This window comes from Trachinotus anak, unplaced genomic scaffold, assembly GCF_046630095.1.
Source record: "Trachinotus anak isolate AG129_WGS33_773 ecotype Australia unplaced genomic scaffold, CSIRO_AGI_Tana_v1 ptg000025l, whole genome shotgun sequence".
Lineage (NCBI taxonomy): Eukaryota > Metazoa > Chordata > Actinopteri > Carangiformes > Carangidae > Trachinotus > Trachinotus anak.
In genome coordinates, this window is record NW_027273876.1 from 10,043,201 (window position 1) to 10,060,139 (window position 16,939).

Below are 16,939 nucleotides of genomic sequence, written 5' to 3' on the forward strand. Positions count from 1 at the left end.
ACATGAGGAAGATGCTTAATACAAGTTGATGAGCACATTTAATTTAATTTACTCCACCAAATATCGAAGATGCTGAAACCATCCCAAAAAATTACTCTCACTGTTTGGTTTACTTTTCAGCAATCCATCCTTTTAACAGTAGACAAACTAAAAATATGACTGTGTATATAAAACCTGACAAAGCCTATTGTGCTGTGTTTTCCAAAAACATTGATTCATCAGGGCATTAAAAATAAACTTTTAAAAATAAACCACAGGTGAGTGGGAGGACAGCTCTAACATCATTCTAGCTTTGGTATGTCCACTGTAAAGAAAAGCATGAATGACAGGAAATAACCAACATCTGGTTTAAAATTGAGATAGACTTTAGAAGTATTTTGACTAACCTGATACCACAGTCTCTGCAAGTTAAGAAAGTCTGATCAGGGACCTGATGCGCATGCCCCCAGGGTGCAACACATTCCTGACCACCATCCTTCCTGCCCCTGAAGCATTCCTGCCCCCGCTCAGAGAACAGGAGGTGATCGGGAAGCATCACATATTTTAAGGGACTTCCAGTTTGTGCCCTCATTGTCATGACCAGGACATAGCGCTTGATGTAAAGTGTCATTGAAGGTCCCAGCACAGAAGCAATGTAGGGGGGTCATGGTATCAGCTCCTAGGAAGCACACCAACCCCCCGGGGAAGCTGCAGTATACCCCAATGCGTGTGAACTGTCTTCCTGTCATCAGAGGCAGCTCATGCTGGACGCCTCCATGCCACGCGGTGTAGTCCCCATTAAAGTATTCCACACACCAAGACTCTTTGCCTCGGCCCAGCCAGCATTCCTCCTTGCGGCCCTTGCGTGGGATGCTTGGGTAGGTGAGCCCCAGCTCCCAGTAGGTCTTCCCACTCACCTCCACCTCCCAGTAGTGGCGGCCCTCGCTGAAGCCCTGCTGGCTGACTACATTTAGGGTGTTGTCAAAGCGGGTGGGTGTCTCAGGGACATCCTGCCAGGTGTCTGTGTAGGTGGCTGAGTCGCCTTTGGGGGAGATGATCAGCTTGGGGTGGGCAGTGTCAGCGTCAAGGACAACATCTGCAGCATCTGTGTGAGAGACATCAGAAAAATTCAGTGTCTTGTACAAAAGACAGTGCAGATGATATATCAAGCGTAACCGTCGTAACTTCTGACATAGCTGGGAGCAAGCCTCCTTCACATGTCAATCTTCCCGTCTTTTTGGGTGAACTCACAGCTCTGAAACAGTTTCTTGGTGACAGGGACCTGGGATCTGATGAACAGCAGCAGGTTGATGGTAAGACTCAGCAGTTGTTCGTTCTTGAACTCGTCCGTCTGGATCAGGTCAGGGTCAGTCAACTTCAGAGTCTCCGAAATTCTAAACACAAGCAAAACAGAATAGTTGCAACCACTCACAGAGCTATGAACATCAAAAAAAAGTCTTTGCTTCTTGTTAATTCAATTACGTTTTCAACCAGTAATAACCCATGTGACAAATTTCCCAATTACAGAGCACAAATATAAACATAACTTTGAAATCAAACAAAAATGAAACATTTAGAGAGAGACTGACAAATTCTTAAAATGTTAATTGTTCAATTATGTAACAGCTCTAAGAACAAATAATATGTGTATATGTTAAGAAGCATTGTATTTCATTTTGAAAATTGTTACAAGAGCGTGATCATGTTTAGTCTAAAAAGTGTTCAATAGTTTAAGGTAACCAGTTTGTCCTTCAAATTCACAAGGAAGTGCTGTTCACAAGAGTATAATGTTGATACTTGGTACTGGTGTGACTAACTGTTCTAGATAAATGACGCAACTTGAATTTTGTTGAATTTTCCTCTTTGGTGTTTCCTGATTGTCAGAAGAAAAATGTTTGGTATGTTTGGTACCTACTGATGCAGTCTGATCGGTTTCAGCTTCCTACTGTAGGTGCCTAATCAAACATGAGCATATTTACCTCAGACAAGAAGTTTTTGCATTAAGCTGCTGACACTGAAATGTGAACGCACCTCTTTTCTGTTTCAGCATTCTGTAGAGGATATAAGAAAGAATACATGATCACTGATCTCTATACCACTGAAAGAGACGCACAATGTGTGGCATTCCATATAAGTTGCGTGAAATCATAACCTCAGATTTGTCCTCGTGTTTACCTGAATGTCAATTTCCTGTGTGTCCTTTTTCATTCGGGCGCTGAGGTTGTCCAGTTCTTGGTTCAGCTCCTGGGTGAGGTGGTAGCACTCCTCTATCTTCTCCTCCACTAACTTCTCTGTGGCCTCGTGCTCCGTGTCCAGCTGGGTCAGAGTGATGCGAAGATCCTCATCCAAAACCCGCTTCATGTCCTCATACTTCTTCCTGATTTTCTCCTTCACTGCATTGGTCTTTTTCTAAGGTGAGAGAGATACGTTTGTAATAGTGCACTATATTGGCAGATTGATTTTTTTTTTTCAGGGGAAGAACAATAACACTTCTGTTCTTTTGTGAACAGTAAACACTGTTTGAACCATGAATATAATAACCTCTGAACACAGTAGGGCTATTTTCATTATCAGTTCATCTGACAATTATTGTTTCAATTATTATCATTAATTGTTTGGCCTATAGAATGGTGGGAAATGCCACCTATATTTTCCTAAAGCCTAAGTTGATGTCCTCAAATAACTTGTTTTGCCTGATCAACAGTGGAAATTGAGAAATAATCTATTTACTATCACACATGACAAAGACAAACAGCAGATCCTAAGAACTGAGAAGCTGGAACGAGGAAATGGTGAATACTTTTGCTCGAAAAGTGACTTAAAAGATTACTTGATTATCAAAATAATTGGAGATTCATTTCCTGCCAAAGGACTTATCAAATAATTGACTAATCATTTCAACGTCTAGAGAACAGAATGTGAATTTGGCACATGAGCGACAAGGAAAGTACTGCAGCACAGATTCTACAGAGTGCAATAAACAAAAACAAGCCAGTTGATGGAAGAGAGCAAAAAAATGACAAACTAGTTTGACCACAAAATGCCCCCCCAAAAAAAGAAGGATAGCAAAGACTTTCAATTTGACAATACATAACCCATTTAACCTTGAGGTGAATGTGCTACACTACAAGGACACATGCTCCACTGCTTACAGCTAAAATCAAGAATATGAGGCACTGAACAAGCTAAACAAATTAGGCCTTCAGGTTACATAGCATGCATCATGATTTTAGGAGGATGACAGTGACCCTTGGGATGTTTTGGAACATAATGCTCACAGACAGTGACACTGATGAACAGCATGGACCGAGCTTCCTGTTTTTGTTTATTTAATACCCCAAAGAATTCCGCCCCTTCTCACCAACATTTATTAAATCTTTATCTTATCTGTGGAGAAGTTGCAAATACTAGTGATTGCAAAGTCACAATTTCCCCCTCTGTATGATTTTGCAGGTGTTTGCTATTAGCCTGCAGCCTGATTGCAACAAAAGGTGGGAAATTACTAATTGGTGACACGTTATCAGCAAATAATTAGTATTTTATTTGTAAGTCAAACAAGATATCATACTTACAGTTATCGCCTCCTGCTTAGCTGCCAGCTTCTTCATCCTGTAGGCAATGACATCTCTTTGTCGCTGCAGGTGCTGCTGATGTTTCAGTAGGATTTCCTTTGGAAAACACACACAGGCAGGAAAATCAAAAGACAGAGTTCAAGATTTGCAACCGTTATATGCGGTGGGTCAACAGTGTCAACAGTGTTTCAATGAAACCAAAGAGGAAGTGCTTACTTCATTTGTGACCTTCCCTCCTACCTTACCATTCATCTTCTGTAGAGTAGTGCAGACTAAACTCCACCACCCAGTGACAACAGGACCACGAGGGCTTTTATAGGCCTGCCGCAGATGTGAAAGCTTTGTCATGGGGGAGGGGGGATAATATCTGCCACCCACCGCCTGTCCCGGTGCACTTGCAAGCATGTGCCTTGTTTTATTTAGGTGATACCATGAATCTAAACTTTGAAGACAAGAGGATGGAAACAAGGTTTAAGGCAGAGAAAGGCAGGGAAAGCAGGACACGGGAAAACTGTCAGACTTTAGGAAAAGTTATTTCATGCCCTACTAATCGAGAACCCTGTAAGAGCTCTATATATACCAACCTGACATTGACCTTGATGTATGTGTGTGAGAGTGAGTGTGTTTATGTGTTGACCCACTTGCTTATTTAAAGGAGTTTGTGAAGTCTATGAGACACCAGTGGTGGTTTCATATGTAGTGTATGTCATATTTGTACTTTTTTTTCACAAATACTACAAATACACGAGGGGATTTAAGTTTCTGAAGAATTAAAATAAATTTGTCTCAGCTGATGCCGGTTTAAATGCTTGCCCTGACCCATGACCATTGACGTGCATAGCACGAATAGCCAGTGCATATGCACAAGCAGAGTGACGTCAAATGCACCAAAAGCAGCTGACTCCCGTTCGTCTGATGATTGACATGACTAATGTCAAATTGTAGTCATGCTAACGTCATGGCACATACACAGAATATCCCTCAAATCTGCTACTTCAGTCTGACTCCAGTGTCCTCCTCCCTGTATTCCTGACATATTTCTCATCAGAGGACATGGGGAGAGCCGCACGGCACAGCAGGGCCACATGTCTCCACTGACTGTTATAACTCAGACTAACATGCCCATTTGCAAGATAATTTCTGAATTGGTAGATGACTAAAGCAGCAGCTTTAGAGAGATTTACTTAGTTTACGGGATACACAGGACTGTGACTCTGCTCGTAAACCATGTATAAGCTTTTTATATTCCAGTTACACTTCCTCATCAGTATTCATGAGAGACAGTCAATTCTTTCTTTTGTATTCAGAGTGCTTTAATGTGCTTTACATTCTCAGTCTCTTTCTCACAATAGTCTGTTGGAGCCCAGCCAATCCAACTTCAACACACGTCACTCTTGTTATACAGAAAAACAGCCCTATGTGCGTAACTTGTTGTGTGCGTTATTGGATTTTCAAAACATTTTTTATAAGATTGAGGATGGTACATGGTGTTTTTTGCTTCAGTGACTCGATTTGTGACATTTTGTACAACAGCACATCTGTAATCTGCATGAGCATGCAATTGTGTTTCCTAAAATATTCACTCAAAACAAATAGAATATGTTTTTTTTGTATTGTTTTTTTTTTTTTGTTTGTTTTTCTGAGAGGGAAGGAGGTCCGTAAGGAGGCTGCAGCGAAATGACACAGGCTTAAAAACAAGCGCGGGAGCGTGGAACCAGAAACTCCAGTTTCCATGATGAATATCTTGTTACTGCTTGGATGGTACAAGAGAGCATCCAGCTTCCTCGTGCAGCAGCACTCACCTTTGTCAAAGTCAGTGCAGTGAGCAGAGCCTCCACACCACAGGTAAGACTTTGATGTTTACATTTTGTTATGTGACGGAATCTTTCGTTTTTTCCTATTGAATTACTCTGTGTTGTGACAAGTAGTTTAATTTGCCTCCACTTGCTAACACACGTTCTGAGGAGATTTTAAAAAGTGAGAGTTAAATTGTGTAAACCTTAACAATGGTTTGGTACGAAGAGAAGAATACATAATAACATGGCTGAGATATTGTATGTTCATACAGGCAACAGCCATAAAATCTTATTTTCCCCAAACATGTAGACATGAACTTTACAAGACTTGTTTTTGTAAATGAGCTCTATTTCCTGCTCTGCTTACACAGAGGCATGAGAGTATTTATTGTCAGTTTAAAAGGTGAACTATTTACCCCTGGATATTTTATGCTGCTTTGAAGAGACAAAGACTGATTGATTCCTGTGTTATTTTTGTTCAGGTTTGGTGTCACAATGCATAAGGCCCAGAAGAGCCCAGGTAGTGTATTACATCTGGAAACCTGATTTATGGTTATTGTGGTTATTTCCCGGTACTTTTGGCAGAAAACCTGTTTCTACAGCTGATCTTCTGGAATGTGCTAATGTATCAAAGTAGTGCATGTAAGCACAGTCATTAACAGCTTCGAGAGTTTTAATCACTTCCTTTTTGTAACAAAGTTGTCTTCAAAACTTGTTTATTCTCTCTCTATAAATCCTTTGCTGCTTTCCCCAATGGTGCCCACAGAAAAACAGAGTTATAGATTTCTGTAAATAAAGATTTAAACAACTGATCACAAACAATAAGCTTTTCTTTTGCCCTCAGGTGGGAATGCAATTTTTTACAGACCAGCTGAGCAGATGACAGAAATAAGATCTGGATACCTGTACAAGTCTCCTCCCCCCAAAAAATGGAAAGCAGAGGTGACAGTAAACACAATGAATTCATATATTGCTGCTTTGTGTGTGTGTGTGTGTGTGTGTGTGTGTTTGTTTTTTATAATATTTCATCTCATTATTTATTTTGTCATCTTCCTCCTGCAGAGATCATGGAAGAAGAGGTATTTTGTACTGTTCAAAGTCAGTGATCAAGAACATCATCTGAAGTACTTCAGGAGTAAAGAGGAAAAGGACAGGCCACTTGGAGGGATCGACTTGGCACAGTATGTCATCAAATTTAATAGCAATTGTTATTTTTATTTTCTCTGCAACCTCTAAAGATTAAGCATTAAAATTATAAAACATACGTCTCCAACTTTTTTTTTTTTTTTTTTTTTTTTTAAGAGGTCCCTTCTTGGACAGACAGAATGTTATTTTCATTTCACATCTGTATCTGCTGTTCTGTGTCCTTGTATTAGAATCTCACTGTTGTATGGGAGCCCTCAACACCACCAGAGATGGGGATGGATCCAGAAGAGCTTCAAGTGCCCCCCATCCTGTGTTCTCTACATCAGGGCTGTGGAGCGGGACTACTTCTTCGTCGGGGAAAACAGGTCAGACATCTGATTTTTATGGGTGGTATAAAGCACCAAGTTGGAATTTATAGCTCCCTTACCAGTGTCAATGCATTTTATGATGCTCTACTGTAAAAACAACTGACATACCACACATACACAGGAGTGTCTTTTACTACGACCCTAAACACACAATTGACTAAATAATTAGAAATGTGCATGAATACTTGTAGGTGTTGGCATTAGGAGATTGTAGGAATATGTGGGAGTGAAGTGAATGCATGGATGAGCATCCAGGGGCCCAAAAACCTCATCAACAATCCTAATGAATTAAAAGCCTGTTATTAATCCACATAAACCACAGTTTATCTTTGTATTTTTCAAATAAAAGTTCAGTCTCTAACCAATTTTTTCTCTAACCACATGAATCATGAATTCATGAATACTGCCATTTAAAAAAAAATTAACTTTTTCAAGAGATTCATTTTGGACTTTGCAGTGACAATGTGCAGAAAAACAGTCCTAAATACATGAATTACACTGATTTGAAAGCCAGTGATGGTGCAACCAAGTTTGAGGCCACAGCTGGGTTGGCCAATCCTCCCCTCAAGGCCCCTAATGACACTTTCACAGTGCCTCATAAAACACTTCCCTCTGCCCTTTACTCCATCTACTATTTTGGGAGTTCTGACAATCAAAATTAAATTACGATGTTGCCTTCGTGTTTAGTAACAGTCCACCATCTGATAATGGCTTTGCCTTCCACTTTGTCCACACTAAATTGTTGCCAAATGTCACTATTACCACTCTTTATTTGACTTTAGAATTGAATTTTAAATTGAATGTAATCGTGTTTCATTTGTCCCTATTTCTTCTAGTCATGACGTGGACGGCTGGTTCTCTGACCTGTTTGAAGCCCTGAAAAACCGGCCACATAAATGTATGAGTTCAGAGGTAGAGTTTAGATTTTACTTCCTCATGATATTTCGTAGCAGCGTATGGAGACAAAGCACCTCTTGCACTGTGCTTTTTTTGTATCTATCATATTTGCTAACCAGCCATTTTATGTCGCTGCCGCTGACAATAATTATTTGATGTATTTTCTCACTCCTAAAGGAAATATCTAATGGGCAGCAAACAATTGAGGTAAATATTCATGTCACCAGGCTCAAATAAATGTCAGCAAGTTTTTTATGCAATGCGAGTTGTTTTTTTCTTCCTTTCATTTGTTTCACAGTTACTTTTATTTCCTGCTGTTAGCCTCTCGCTCCATTCTCACTCTCACTTTTAAATTCTCCACGTGTCGCTGATGAATTCGAGTGAAGTCCTCACTGTACAGTTTCATCAGTCCTGTATTAAGCGTTTCTATCCATAAGCTCTCTATTTGACTTTTAAAAATAGACCTCTCTTCCTGTTTTACCAGGTTATTTCGAACCCCCTTATGCGGAAAAGGAATTCAGCCATTGTGTCTGAAAAGGTTGGTCATTGCAACTTAAGTGCTACATGAATTGGCAAATTCTTTCTGCATGCATCCTGTTAACCTAATACTAACGCTTACGACATTCCTTTGGGTGATACATTCATGTGTCAATTGCAAATACCCATCTAGAGTGCTTAAATGGACAGGAGGGCAAAGGAAATTTTTTAAACGGTTGTGCCCACAGAGGGGGACCCTACAGTGCCTGCCTCAGGGGAGGACCTGATCCTCAAAGTGGAGGAGATGAGTTGGGTCTGAGACGGTTATATTTGGGCTTGTCTGATTATGGTTTCAAGGAAAATAGGTTGTAGATGGACTCCTTTGACTGGCTGTCTGTGTGAGTCAGGTGATCTGGGCCTTTAGATGTACTGCTGGGTTTGTTATCTATATGGATGCCCAGGAGTCCACCTGCTGGATGACTGTGTATATATATATATATATATATATATATATATATATTTTTTATATATAAGCAGCTTGTTGTCAGATGTTATTCTACTTTAGTGGAATTTCCCCACAAGAGACCTTTATATCTTATATACCCTTAAATGTATAACCAGTGGATTCAACCCAGGGACACTGAGATAAAAAAAAAACACATACACTACTTTCAGAATAATGTGAAACTTGCTGTAATCACACAAATGCTGTACACATTGTACTTAATGTGCGTATTTCTTTTCTTTTTCAGCCAGAGTTAAAAATACGATCCAAGTCTGATCCATCCCCAAATGCTCTGCATAAAACTGGAAAATCAGAGGTGCAACGTCTTGACTTGACCATTTGTGATTATTAAGCGATATTAGGTGGGGGCAATTCAAAGTTATTTTCCTCTCGGTGACGCACGTTGCTTTCTGAACAGGATGAAGATTATGCCAAAAGACGATCATCAGAGCCTGTGAATCCAATCTATGACTATCCAAAAGCCTACTTGAGACAGGTAGGGCTGCAATTATTAATTACTTTCAATGAATCTGCCATTTATTTTCTTGATTGATCAGTTAATCGTTTTATCTATGATGTGTCAGGAAATAGAGGAAAATGTTTGTTATAGTTGCTGAGAGCCCATAGTGAGGTCTTCTAACAGTCCATAATCCAAACATATTCACTTTACTGTCATATATGACAAAGTGAAGCATCAAATCCTCACATTGGACAATCTGGAATCAGAGAATATTTAGCATTTTTCCTTTAAAAAATGACTAAAACGATGAATTGATTTTTGAAATAGTTGCAGATTCATTTTCTTCTTTGATCAATTAATTGCTTATTGTTTCAGCTCCAAACAGTGATTGAACCTCGGCCATGCGTATCATACATATTGTGATTAATTTAATTCAACTTAGCTCCTAAATTGTGTTACCGTAACTCATGTGTACTGTAACTAATAATAGTTATAACTTTTTTTTCTGAATGAGAACGGAGAAAATGGTTCCACCAATGGCAAGAGCATGGAGTCAGTGTGAGTGTCAATTACCCTTTTCCCTTTGTCAGAAAAAAACACACCACATTTGTTCATGTGGAGTTGTGAAAGTATTTCATGTTGTTTGGCTGTCTGTTGATTTGAATATCCGTCTCTTGTAGATATGAAACGATGGATGAAGTTAGACATAATGAGCAAGGAGCTCAGGCAGTGTAAGTTTGATTGACCAGATCACTGCAAAAAAAAAAAAAAAAAAAATTTTTCTTAATAATGTGAATAATAATCGCTAATTATTGTTTTAACTGAAAGTAATTCATTGTGCCAAATGCCGCTAGGGACCGTGAAGTTGAAGAGGTCACCACTGGCACTCTGATGAGGTCTGTCACTCAGGTCTTCAACAAACTGAAGACCCAGATTTCTCCACTGCCTCCATTCAATGAGGAGGCAGATGCTGAAGACAGGTAGCTCTTAGATTAATTGCAGGGTTTTTTTCTTTTCTGTGGGCCTTGGGTGTATTTTTGACTTTTCCCTTTGTCTCCGATGTCAGTGCCCTATGCTCTTTGTGTGACATGTTTTGTCAGTGCCCCAGATACCAAAATAGCTCACTCATCAGAGGTAACTGTGGCCTCGTTGGTGCAAACACAGGCTGACAATAACAAGGGAGTTATTTTTATACCACAAAACTTTTGAAACTGCAGGACTAGTCAAGAATCTAAGAAAAACCTGTTTGGTAACTTTCTCAACTAGATAAACAGTATCTGTCTTTTATAAGTTGTATGTTTTATCTGATCAGCTTCACTGAACCGAGCCATGACAACACGTCCTATGACGCAGATTTTTCAGACCTTGTATAAGCTGAACTTGCTCTTACAGGTCAGGTGTGACTGATTAACATCTTCCACATGTTAGCTGTGATTTATTATTGTTAGATCCCCCATAAGCTACAGGTTTGCTGCAGTCACAGTTGACTGCACTGTAACTCACCTGTGCTATGATGCTAATCAGTATTTAGTGTGTTTAAGTATTTCATGTCAAATGAGTGTGACTTTTGCTAAAATAACAGACACTTTGGCCACAAGCAAACAATCATCAAATAATGGTAAATGTTATTTCAAACATGGTGTAACCGTAGCACAAGCGAGCTAACATTAGCCACCGTATGCTACCACTCATACAAGCCAAGTGTAGCAGTAAAACCTCTATGTGTAGTGAACTGAAAAAGGGTGTGTTCTGTTGCTTGTGAGTCAGCTTTTAATTTGGAGGAGGAATATTTTTTTTCTTCTTCTAAATCTTTTTAAAATGTACATCATATCCCTTTAATGCTAAAAGCAAAATAAAGAAACACGAATCAACAAATCTTTTGAAGCAACAAATCTGTTACAGTGCTGACAATATTGAGTGTGCAGGTCCAACCTTGTGTCTATGTAATATGTCGGGGCAGGTTTTAGCCAACCACATTTTATCGTCTTGTTTACTAAGACAGTTGTGTTAATCACCAGCACACTGTGATCACTTCCTCCCATCAGCTCCCATATAAACATGCTCTCTTCCGCTGTTTGCTTTGCTAAATTTGCCGTAATACCAAACTATGCGTTAATGTTGTGCTTCACGCTGATGTCTGATTTCTTTCAAAGTGGCCAACCGCTGTGCAGCCACACTGAAGACCGTCTTCTCCACTACATTTGGCATATGGGTCAAAAGACTTGTTCCTTAAGTGCCTCTTAATTAGAATTCCTCCTGTGCCTCCACTGTGACTGGGGAATTATTTGCTTCTCCCATGCTTCTTTTATGAACTACTTTTTAAAAACCTCAAGACATCTGCTCCCCTTTTTATGCATCTGAGAGAAACCTATTCTGGTTTTTGGCATATACAATGTCCCTGCATCCTTTATCAACCACTTCTTCCTCCTTTATTGTTGTTATTTTTGGCCACAAGGACAAATGTGAATTTCTGTCCATCCAAGGCTTCTAATACAGTGCCAGAATCTGTTGTTATGCTATCTGCCTGTGAATCACCCCGCCATGACAGGGCATGCAGATTCAGATTGTTCTTCCTCTCGTTCTGCAGCTTCAGTGGGTGCTGTCGACATAAAGTCTCGGCCTTGGCTCCTGCTACATGACAGCTTCTTTGCGGTTTATTTCCACTGTCTCTCCCAGCTGTCTCATGGTCTTCTGTTAGATGCCAGCCAAGAATACATAAGTGACTACCAGCTGAATGTAACTGAGACATGTATCCGATAAGATCCCTCACGATCTTACTTGCTTTTACAGACAAGAAACACATCCTTCAGACTTCAGCAGCAGCTCCAGTGACAATGGTGGCATCTCCCCCGTAGAGATGCTGGAGAGTCCAAATGCGCACGCACTGGAAAAACAAAGCTCTAATGAGAGGTGAGACTCTGAAGCAACTGTACCTGAATCCAAAAAAGTGGGAGGCACTGTTTGAACTCTGGTAACTGCGAACACCAGAGATATGCACATTAGCGTGGGACGTGATGATCAGCTGAAGCAGAGATGTTAGAGTGAGGCATGAGTGCTCTCATTCAACAGTTGCTCTGCTTGTAAATAGTACAAGGAGACATTTGAAACCTCCCACTGTGGCACCATCTGTGCCAATCCAAAAGGCAGAAACAGCTCTGTAATGGTTCCACAGAACAAATAAAAAAAAACAAAAAAAAAGACACGGCTACATTTAAGGTGAATCAGAACTGCTGCGACCAGCACTGACTGACATGCTGCAGGACTGGTTCGAGTAGTTTCTGGAGGTTTCTGCACGCAGATGGTGGTATAATAATAGCTGAATGATAATAAGCAGCACTCAGCATTAAACATTAATAACTCAGGCGATTTTGCAGCCAGAATTTAAATGAGTTGTTCAAAGAAAAAAAGTCTTTATCTATACAGAGACTCATGCCAATATAATGGAGGAAGGAGAAAAATAATAACCACTAATGTCTGTGCCTGTTCACCACGTCCTAAGATGACTTTTTTTTTCTAAGATGATATTTTGTGCCTTTGAGTCAAGGTTTAGTAACTTTTGCCAGTTATTTTAAATTAATATGTGACACAGACAATACCTTTTCTTAGAAATAGAGGAGGATATTAGTATAATCCTATTTAGTAGTAGTAGTAGTAGTAAAATTTCTTTCCATCAATTCCTACAAGCAAACTATTACTAAACTTATTGCACTGGACAAAGACAAAGATTTAGATGTATTTCTTTGTAGCATGGCAAAATATATACAATACCATTAACATAAAGCTGTTGCTGTCCGCTGTTTTTTTCTTTCTAGTCTTAGCCCCATCACCCCAGAGGAAAGAGATATTGAGGTCAAGCAGGCAGATTTGAAAAAACACCTGACTCTAACAGAAGTGGATGGGAAACCAAGGTAAGTTTGTTTATGAAAAAAAGGACAAATTACCTCACTGTCGCTGTTGGACATCATGTGAGGGATCTGTGATTGAAATATACGGAAGGGATTAACCAAGAAAACGTGGAAACAAATATTCCAGTGCAGTTTTTTTTTTTTTGTTGTTGTTTTTTTCCATGTCCATTAATATTAATGAAAACACAAAACCCACAGATGTGTGTGCCACATTCTGCAAATTTGTCTTCATCCCAGAAATTACAGACTCCATTTGTTTGAAAGCACAGCTCACATCAGGCAGTGCTGGCGGTGATGCTGCATGTCCTCATTTGCTCTTTCTGCAGTTGAGAAAAATCTGGTGTGATGCCGTGCTGTAGGAGCTGTCTATTCATTCGTGCTGGATGGTTCAGAGCATTCAGCTGTATTGTACTGTGTGGAAATTCATGCATGTATCTATACTGAGATTTACAAACTGCTCTTTGAATTAATTAATTTATTTGCATAAAATCCAAATTTTCAATATGATGTAGACAAAAAAATGTGGTGTAGTTCTTAGGTGCTATTTTACAAAGCAAGCACCATTTAAAGGCCAAAAGTGAAGTGAGGGTGAAATGCATGCCGTTATGCGGCCTGTGTAGACAGCTGGGTTGATAAAAAGCAGTTGAATAAAAGCATATCTGTCCTGTCAGACGTGTGAGGGACGGACAAGTCAACACCATGGCTGAAACACCTCCTGTGCAGACAAACCATAAGACATACGTCAAACCTGCAGTAGAACAGACAGTTTTAATCTTCTGATTGTGTCACATATATTAGTGGGTGTGGATTTTCAATCAACATTTAGTGGTTACAGCCATTAAATGAAAATGTTGATAATCATAGGGGCCCACAGCTGGAGAGAGCCGATGAAGGGCCACAGAATTCTTAGCTGCTTCTTACGTCATCAAAAAGCAAGAATGTCAAATACTGTGTGAATGAGAGCTACAGGAAGAAAATAGAATTTGTGTGTGTGTGTGTGTGTGTGTGTCACAGTGTGTCTGGGTGGACAGGCCAGCCACAGACAGTGTGTCTGTTCCACAAAGGAGACCAAATTCTGGCAATCAATGACTTGCACGTGAGCAGCGTGGAGGAGTTCAACATGTACATCAGCAAGTCGCTCAAGAACGAGGTACATTCATTACTCGCACACAAAACACAAAGACTTATTGTGTTGCTGTTTGTATACATCCATGCAGTCTGCTAATTATTTCTCTTTTCAGGTGAAACTGACCATCCTGCGTCTACCTGGATGCCCACATCTGCATTCCCCAAACTGCCCGTGCAGTGACTGGCTGCAGACTGACCGTTAGAGACGAGACATTTACTTCTATCTTTTGTTTCTGGTTGTGATTAAATGACTCTCTGGGGCACTTCCTGCCTACATTTGGTGAGTTTGTATCACTTAAGATAATAGACAGTATTTTTCCAAGGCCGTGGTCAGTTTCTATTGATCTGTCCTTCTACTGTTTATAGAGCTCTAAGTGACGGTAAAGGTTAAACACGGAGGAAATAACTTACTTTACCAATCACATACAACATGACTCACATTGTATGTTCTGTGTAAACAATGACTTGTCATTTTAACAGAACAGGATTTATGATTTGTTGATTGATGGCTGTGTTGTATTTCGTGTAGATGTTTGTTCTGGGATTGGCCCATATCAAAGACTGTCTTGCCATTCTGACTTTGATAAGTACTAATCTATTTGTAGCAAACATGAATATTTTACATATACACACAGTATTTGACATATCTGTTATGGAAATGTTTGTGTGAGGCTGAATGTCACTTAAAAAAAAAAAAAAAATTACACATCAAAGAAAAACAGTTGGGCTTAGTGGAAAAAACCAGGGAGAGTTTTACCTAAACGTTTCCTCATACCAGTTGTATAGTGCAAGAAAGGGCCTTCTAACCCTAACCCAAGACAAAAGAGTGCGGGAGACAAAAATGTTGCAAGATGCAGAAAACTTGTAAATCCCCTGACAGCAAAGGTTTCTGGTGATTCTGGGGGTGTGTTGGGCCTAGCCCGGATGTGACTCTGTGGGAAAGCTATTTTTACTCATTAACTCGAGACAACAGGAAGCAACAGAGATCATAATTGTTTTAAAGAGCATAAAGATGATGCTATGCATATATTATGATCCGATTATAGTAAATAAACCATCTATTTCATATCCATTTGTGTCTTAATGCTGTAGCTTGAGGGAGAACATGTGAGCTGCACCCAGCGGTGCTGATTCATTTCTAGTCTGCTCAGTATGGGGTACATGATAACATCTTTCTAAGCCCTTCCCGGCTAATGACGCCTTTCTTAGAGCAAACACAGATTGGTAACAGTGCGTTAAAATGTCTCCTCTATGTACATGCTGTTAATATGCTATTTATATGAAAAAGACATCTGTACATCTGTACAGGATTTTTAACTTTCCCAATTATTTATCTTGAGAATACTTTGACAGTAATTAGTGGTGGACGAATAACAAGAGATGAAGGAAGAGACCAGTGTTTTGTGTCGGCCATACCTCAGGGAAACTCTTGTGAATTCATATGCAGACAGAGTGGTGTTGCACCTCAGGTTATGTTTCACCTGCTTCTCACCAATTTAAAACAAATGGAATCTAAACATAACTTTTCTGTTTTAAATGATCTATATATATCGGTCAATTGACCAATGCCACGCCCCAACAAAAGCAACATTAAGAGGACTGATCTGCAAGGCCTCGCTTGAAGTGTTACAAACCATTCTTTATATTTAAAATGCCTTTTTTTTTTTTTTTTTAAATTATGTCCAGTGACAAGGACAAAGCATGTCTCTAAACTCCGAACATCAAATAACAATATTATCAGACATTATCAGTTAATATGCAGACGAGTCCTTTTCCTGTGACGTCACATCAGCCTTTCCAAGGTTAACGTTTCAAGTTTTAATTTTAAACAGATCTGTATTCTGGAAAATAAATTATTGAGGACATTTATTTTTTTTTGTGCTGTATTATAAGTAGGCTAAGATAAATATAAATACATGCATCCTTTGCAGGTGTTGCAAATGCAGGTTGTAGTGGGACAGTAGATCTGTTTTATTTGTCAAACGATTATGAATAAATTTATCGACCACATTGTTGAAACACTGAACTTTTGTATTTCTTTAACAAGTTTAACTTGGTCCGAGGAATGTAAAATACACAGGACAACAGGCTGCAGAGTTTATGCAGCAAAATGACATCATTCATTGGAATTGTGAGTAAAAGTAAGCAACATAATTTAATTATTTCCACTTGCTTGACTTCCAAAAATCAATAAAGTTCAACACTTTGCAAAATTAAAGTTTTATTATGTTTTTTTCGTCATTGTGGTTATTTCAGAAACTCTGTTAAGACACCTGAAGACATTCTTACAACTCAGCATTTTTGTTTCATAAGGCCTCTTTTTCAAAGATCACCAGTTCATTCTTGCTTTAACTGAAGCCTACAGTAAGAGCCAAAGGGCTTTTTACTTATAAAGAGTTGGCAGCGATTCAGAATCATGCCTAGCAGGGTGAATTCCTGCATGTGCAAGAACCAGAACGCTCAGGTTCAGGACAGAATGTATGAACTGATCATTATCAACATCATCATCATCATCGCTTAAGAATACAGGATTACATCACTAACAACCTTTTTGTTATTCATACGACAGACTCATTATTTGTGGACGCAGTTCTATTCTAAAATCAGACACCAATACATGAGACATACCTACTGACTGAAATAGAAAGACATTTCAACGAGCACCCAAGTCAATCCAATTTCAGTTTGGCAAGATTTGATACATTT

At 39.4% G+C, this 16,939-nt stretch overlaps 2 protein-coding genes across 2 annotated transcripts; one reads left to right on the plus strand and one right to left on the minus strand.

The window, feature by feature from the left end:
- Window positions 1–29: 29 nt before the first annotated feature.
- Window positions 30–3,935, minus strand: LOC139608331 (tripartite motif-containing protein 16-like protein). Its single transcript, XM_071461974.1, has 6 exons — window positions 3,768–3,935; window positions 3,552–3,647; window positions 2,155–2,388; window positions 2,011–2,030; window positions 1,231–1,373; window positions 30–1,084 (listed from the first exon to the last, which is right to left on the minus strand). Exons 1-6 carry the CDS (start codon window positions 3,897–3,899, stop codon window positions 507–509), a joined length of 1,203 nt encoding a protein of 400 aa, XP_071318075.1. The 5' UTR covers window positions 3,900–3,935; the 3' UTR covers window positions 30–506.
- Window positions 3,936–5,192: 1,257 nt separating this feature from the next.
- On the plus strand, window positions 5,193–16,460 carry LOC139608491 (pleckstrin homology domain-containing family S member 1-like). Its single transcript, XM_071462316.1, has 17 exons — window positions 5,193–5,396; window positions 5,830–5,867; window positions 6,192–6,289; window positions 6,410–6,528; window positions 6,724–6,858; window positions 7,698–7,773; window positions 7,936–7,965; window positions 8,243–8,296; window positions 8,988–9,056; window positions 9,159–9,236; window positions 9,715–9,758; window positions 9,881–9,931; window positions 10,055–10,180; window positions 11,991–12,110; window positions 13,013–13,108; window positions 14,120–14,255; window positions 14,347–16,460. The coding sequence occupies exons 2-17, from the start codon at window positions 5,843–5,845 to the stop codon at window positions 14,434–14,436; spliced, it is 1,347 nt and encodes a 448-aa protein (XP_071318417.1). The 5' UTR covers window positions 5,193–5,396; window positions 5,830–5,842; the 3' UTR covers window positions 14,437–16,460.
- Window positions 16,461–16,939: the final 479 nt, after the last annotated feature.

Bases quoted from the DNA above. Each gene is read 5' to 3' on its own strand.
- LOC139608331 (XM_071461974.1), bottom strand. From the start codon at position 3,899: ATGACAAAGCTTTCACATCTGCGGCAGGCCTATAAAAGCCCTCGTGGT. The intron at 2,389-3,551 runs GTAAGTATGATA...CTCTCACCTTAG, and splicing joins CTAAGCAGGAGGCGATAACT to AAAAAGACCAATGCAGTGAA. The intron at 1,085-1,230 runs GTGAGTTCACCC...TCTCTCACACAG, and splicing joins CAAGAAACTGTTTCAGAGCT to ATGCTGCAGATGTTGTCCTT.
- LOC139608491 (XM_071462316.1), top strand. From the start codon at position 5,843: ATGCATAAGGCCCAGAAGAGCCCAG. The intron at 6,859-7,697 runs GTCAGACATCTG...TATTTCTTCTAG, and splicing joins TTCTTCGTCGGGGAAAACAG to TCATGACGTGGACGGCTGGT. The intron at 13,109-14,119 runs GTAAGTTTGTTT...TGTGTGTCACAG, and splicing joins GAAGTGGATGGGAAACCAAG to TGTGTCTGGGTGGACAGGCC.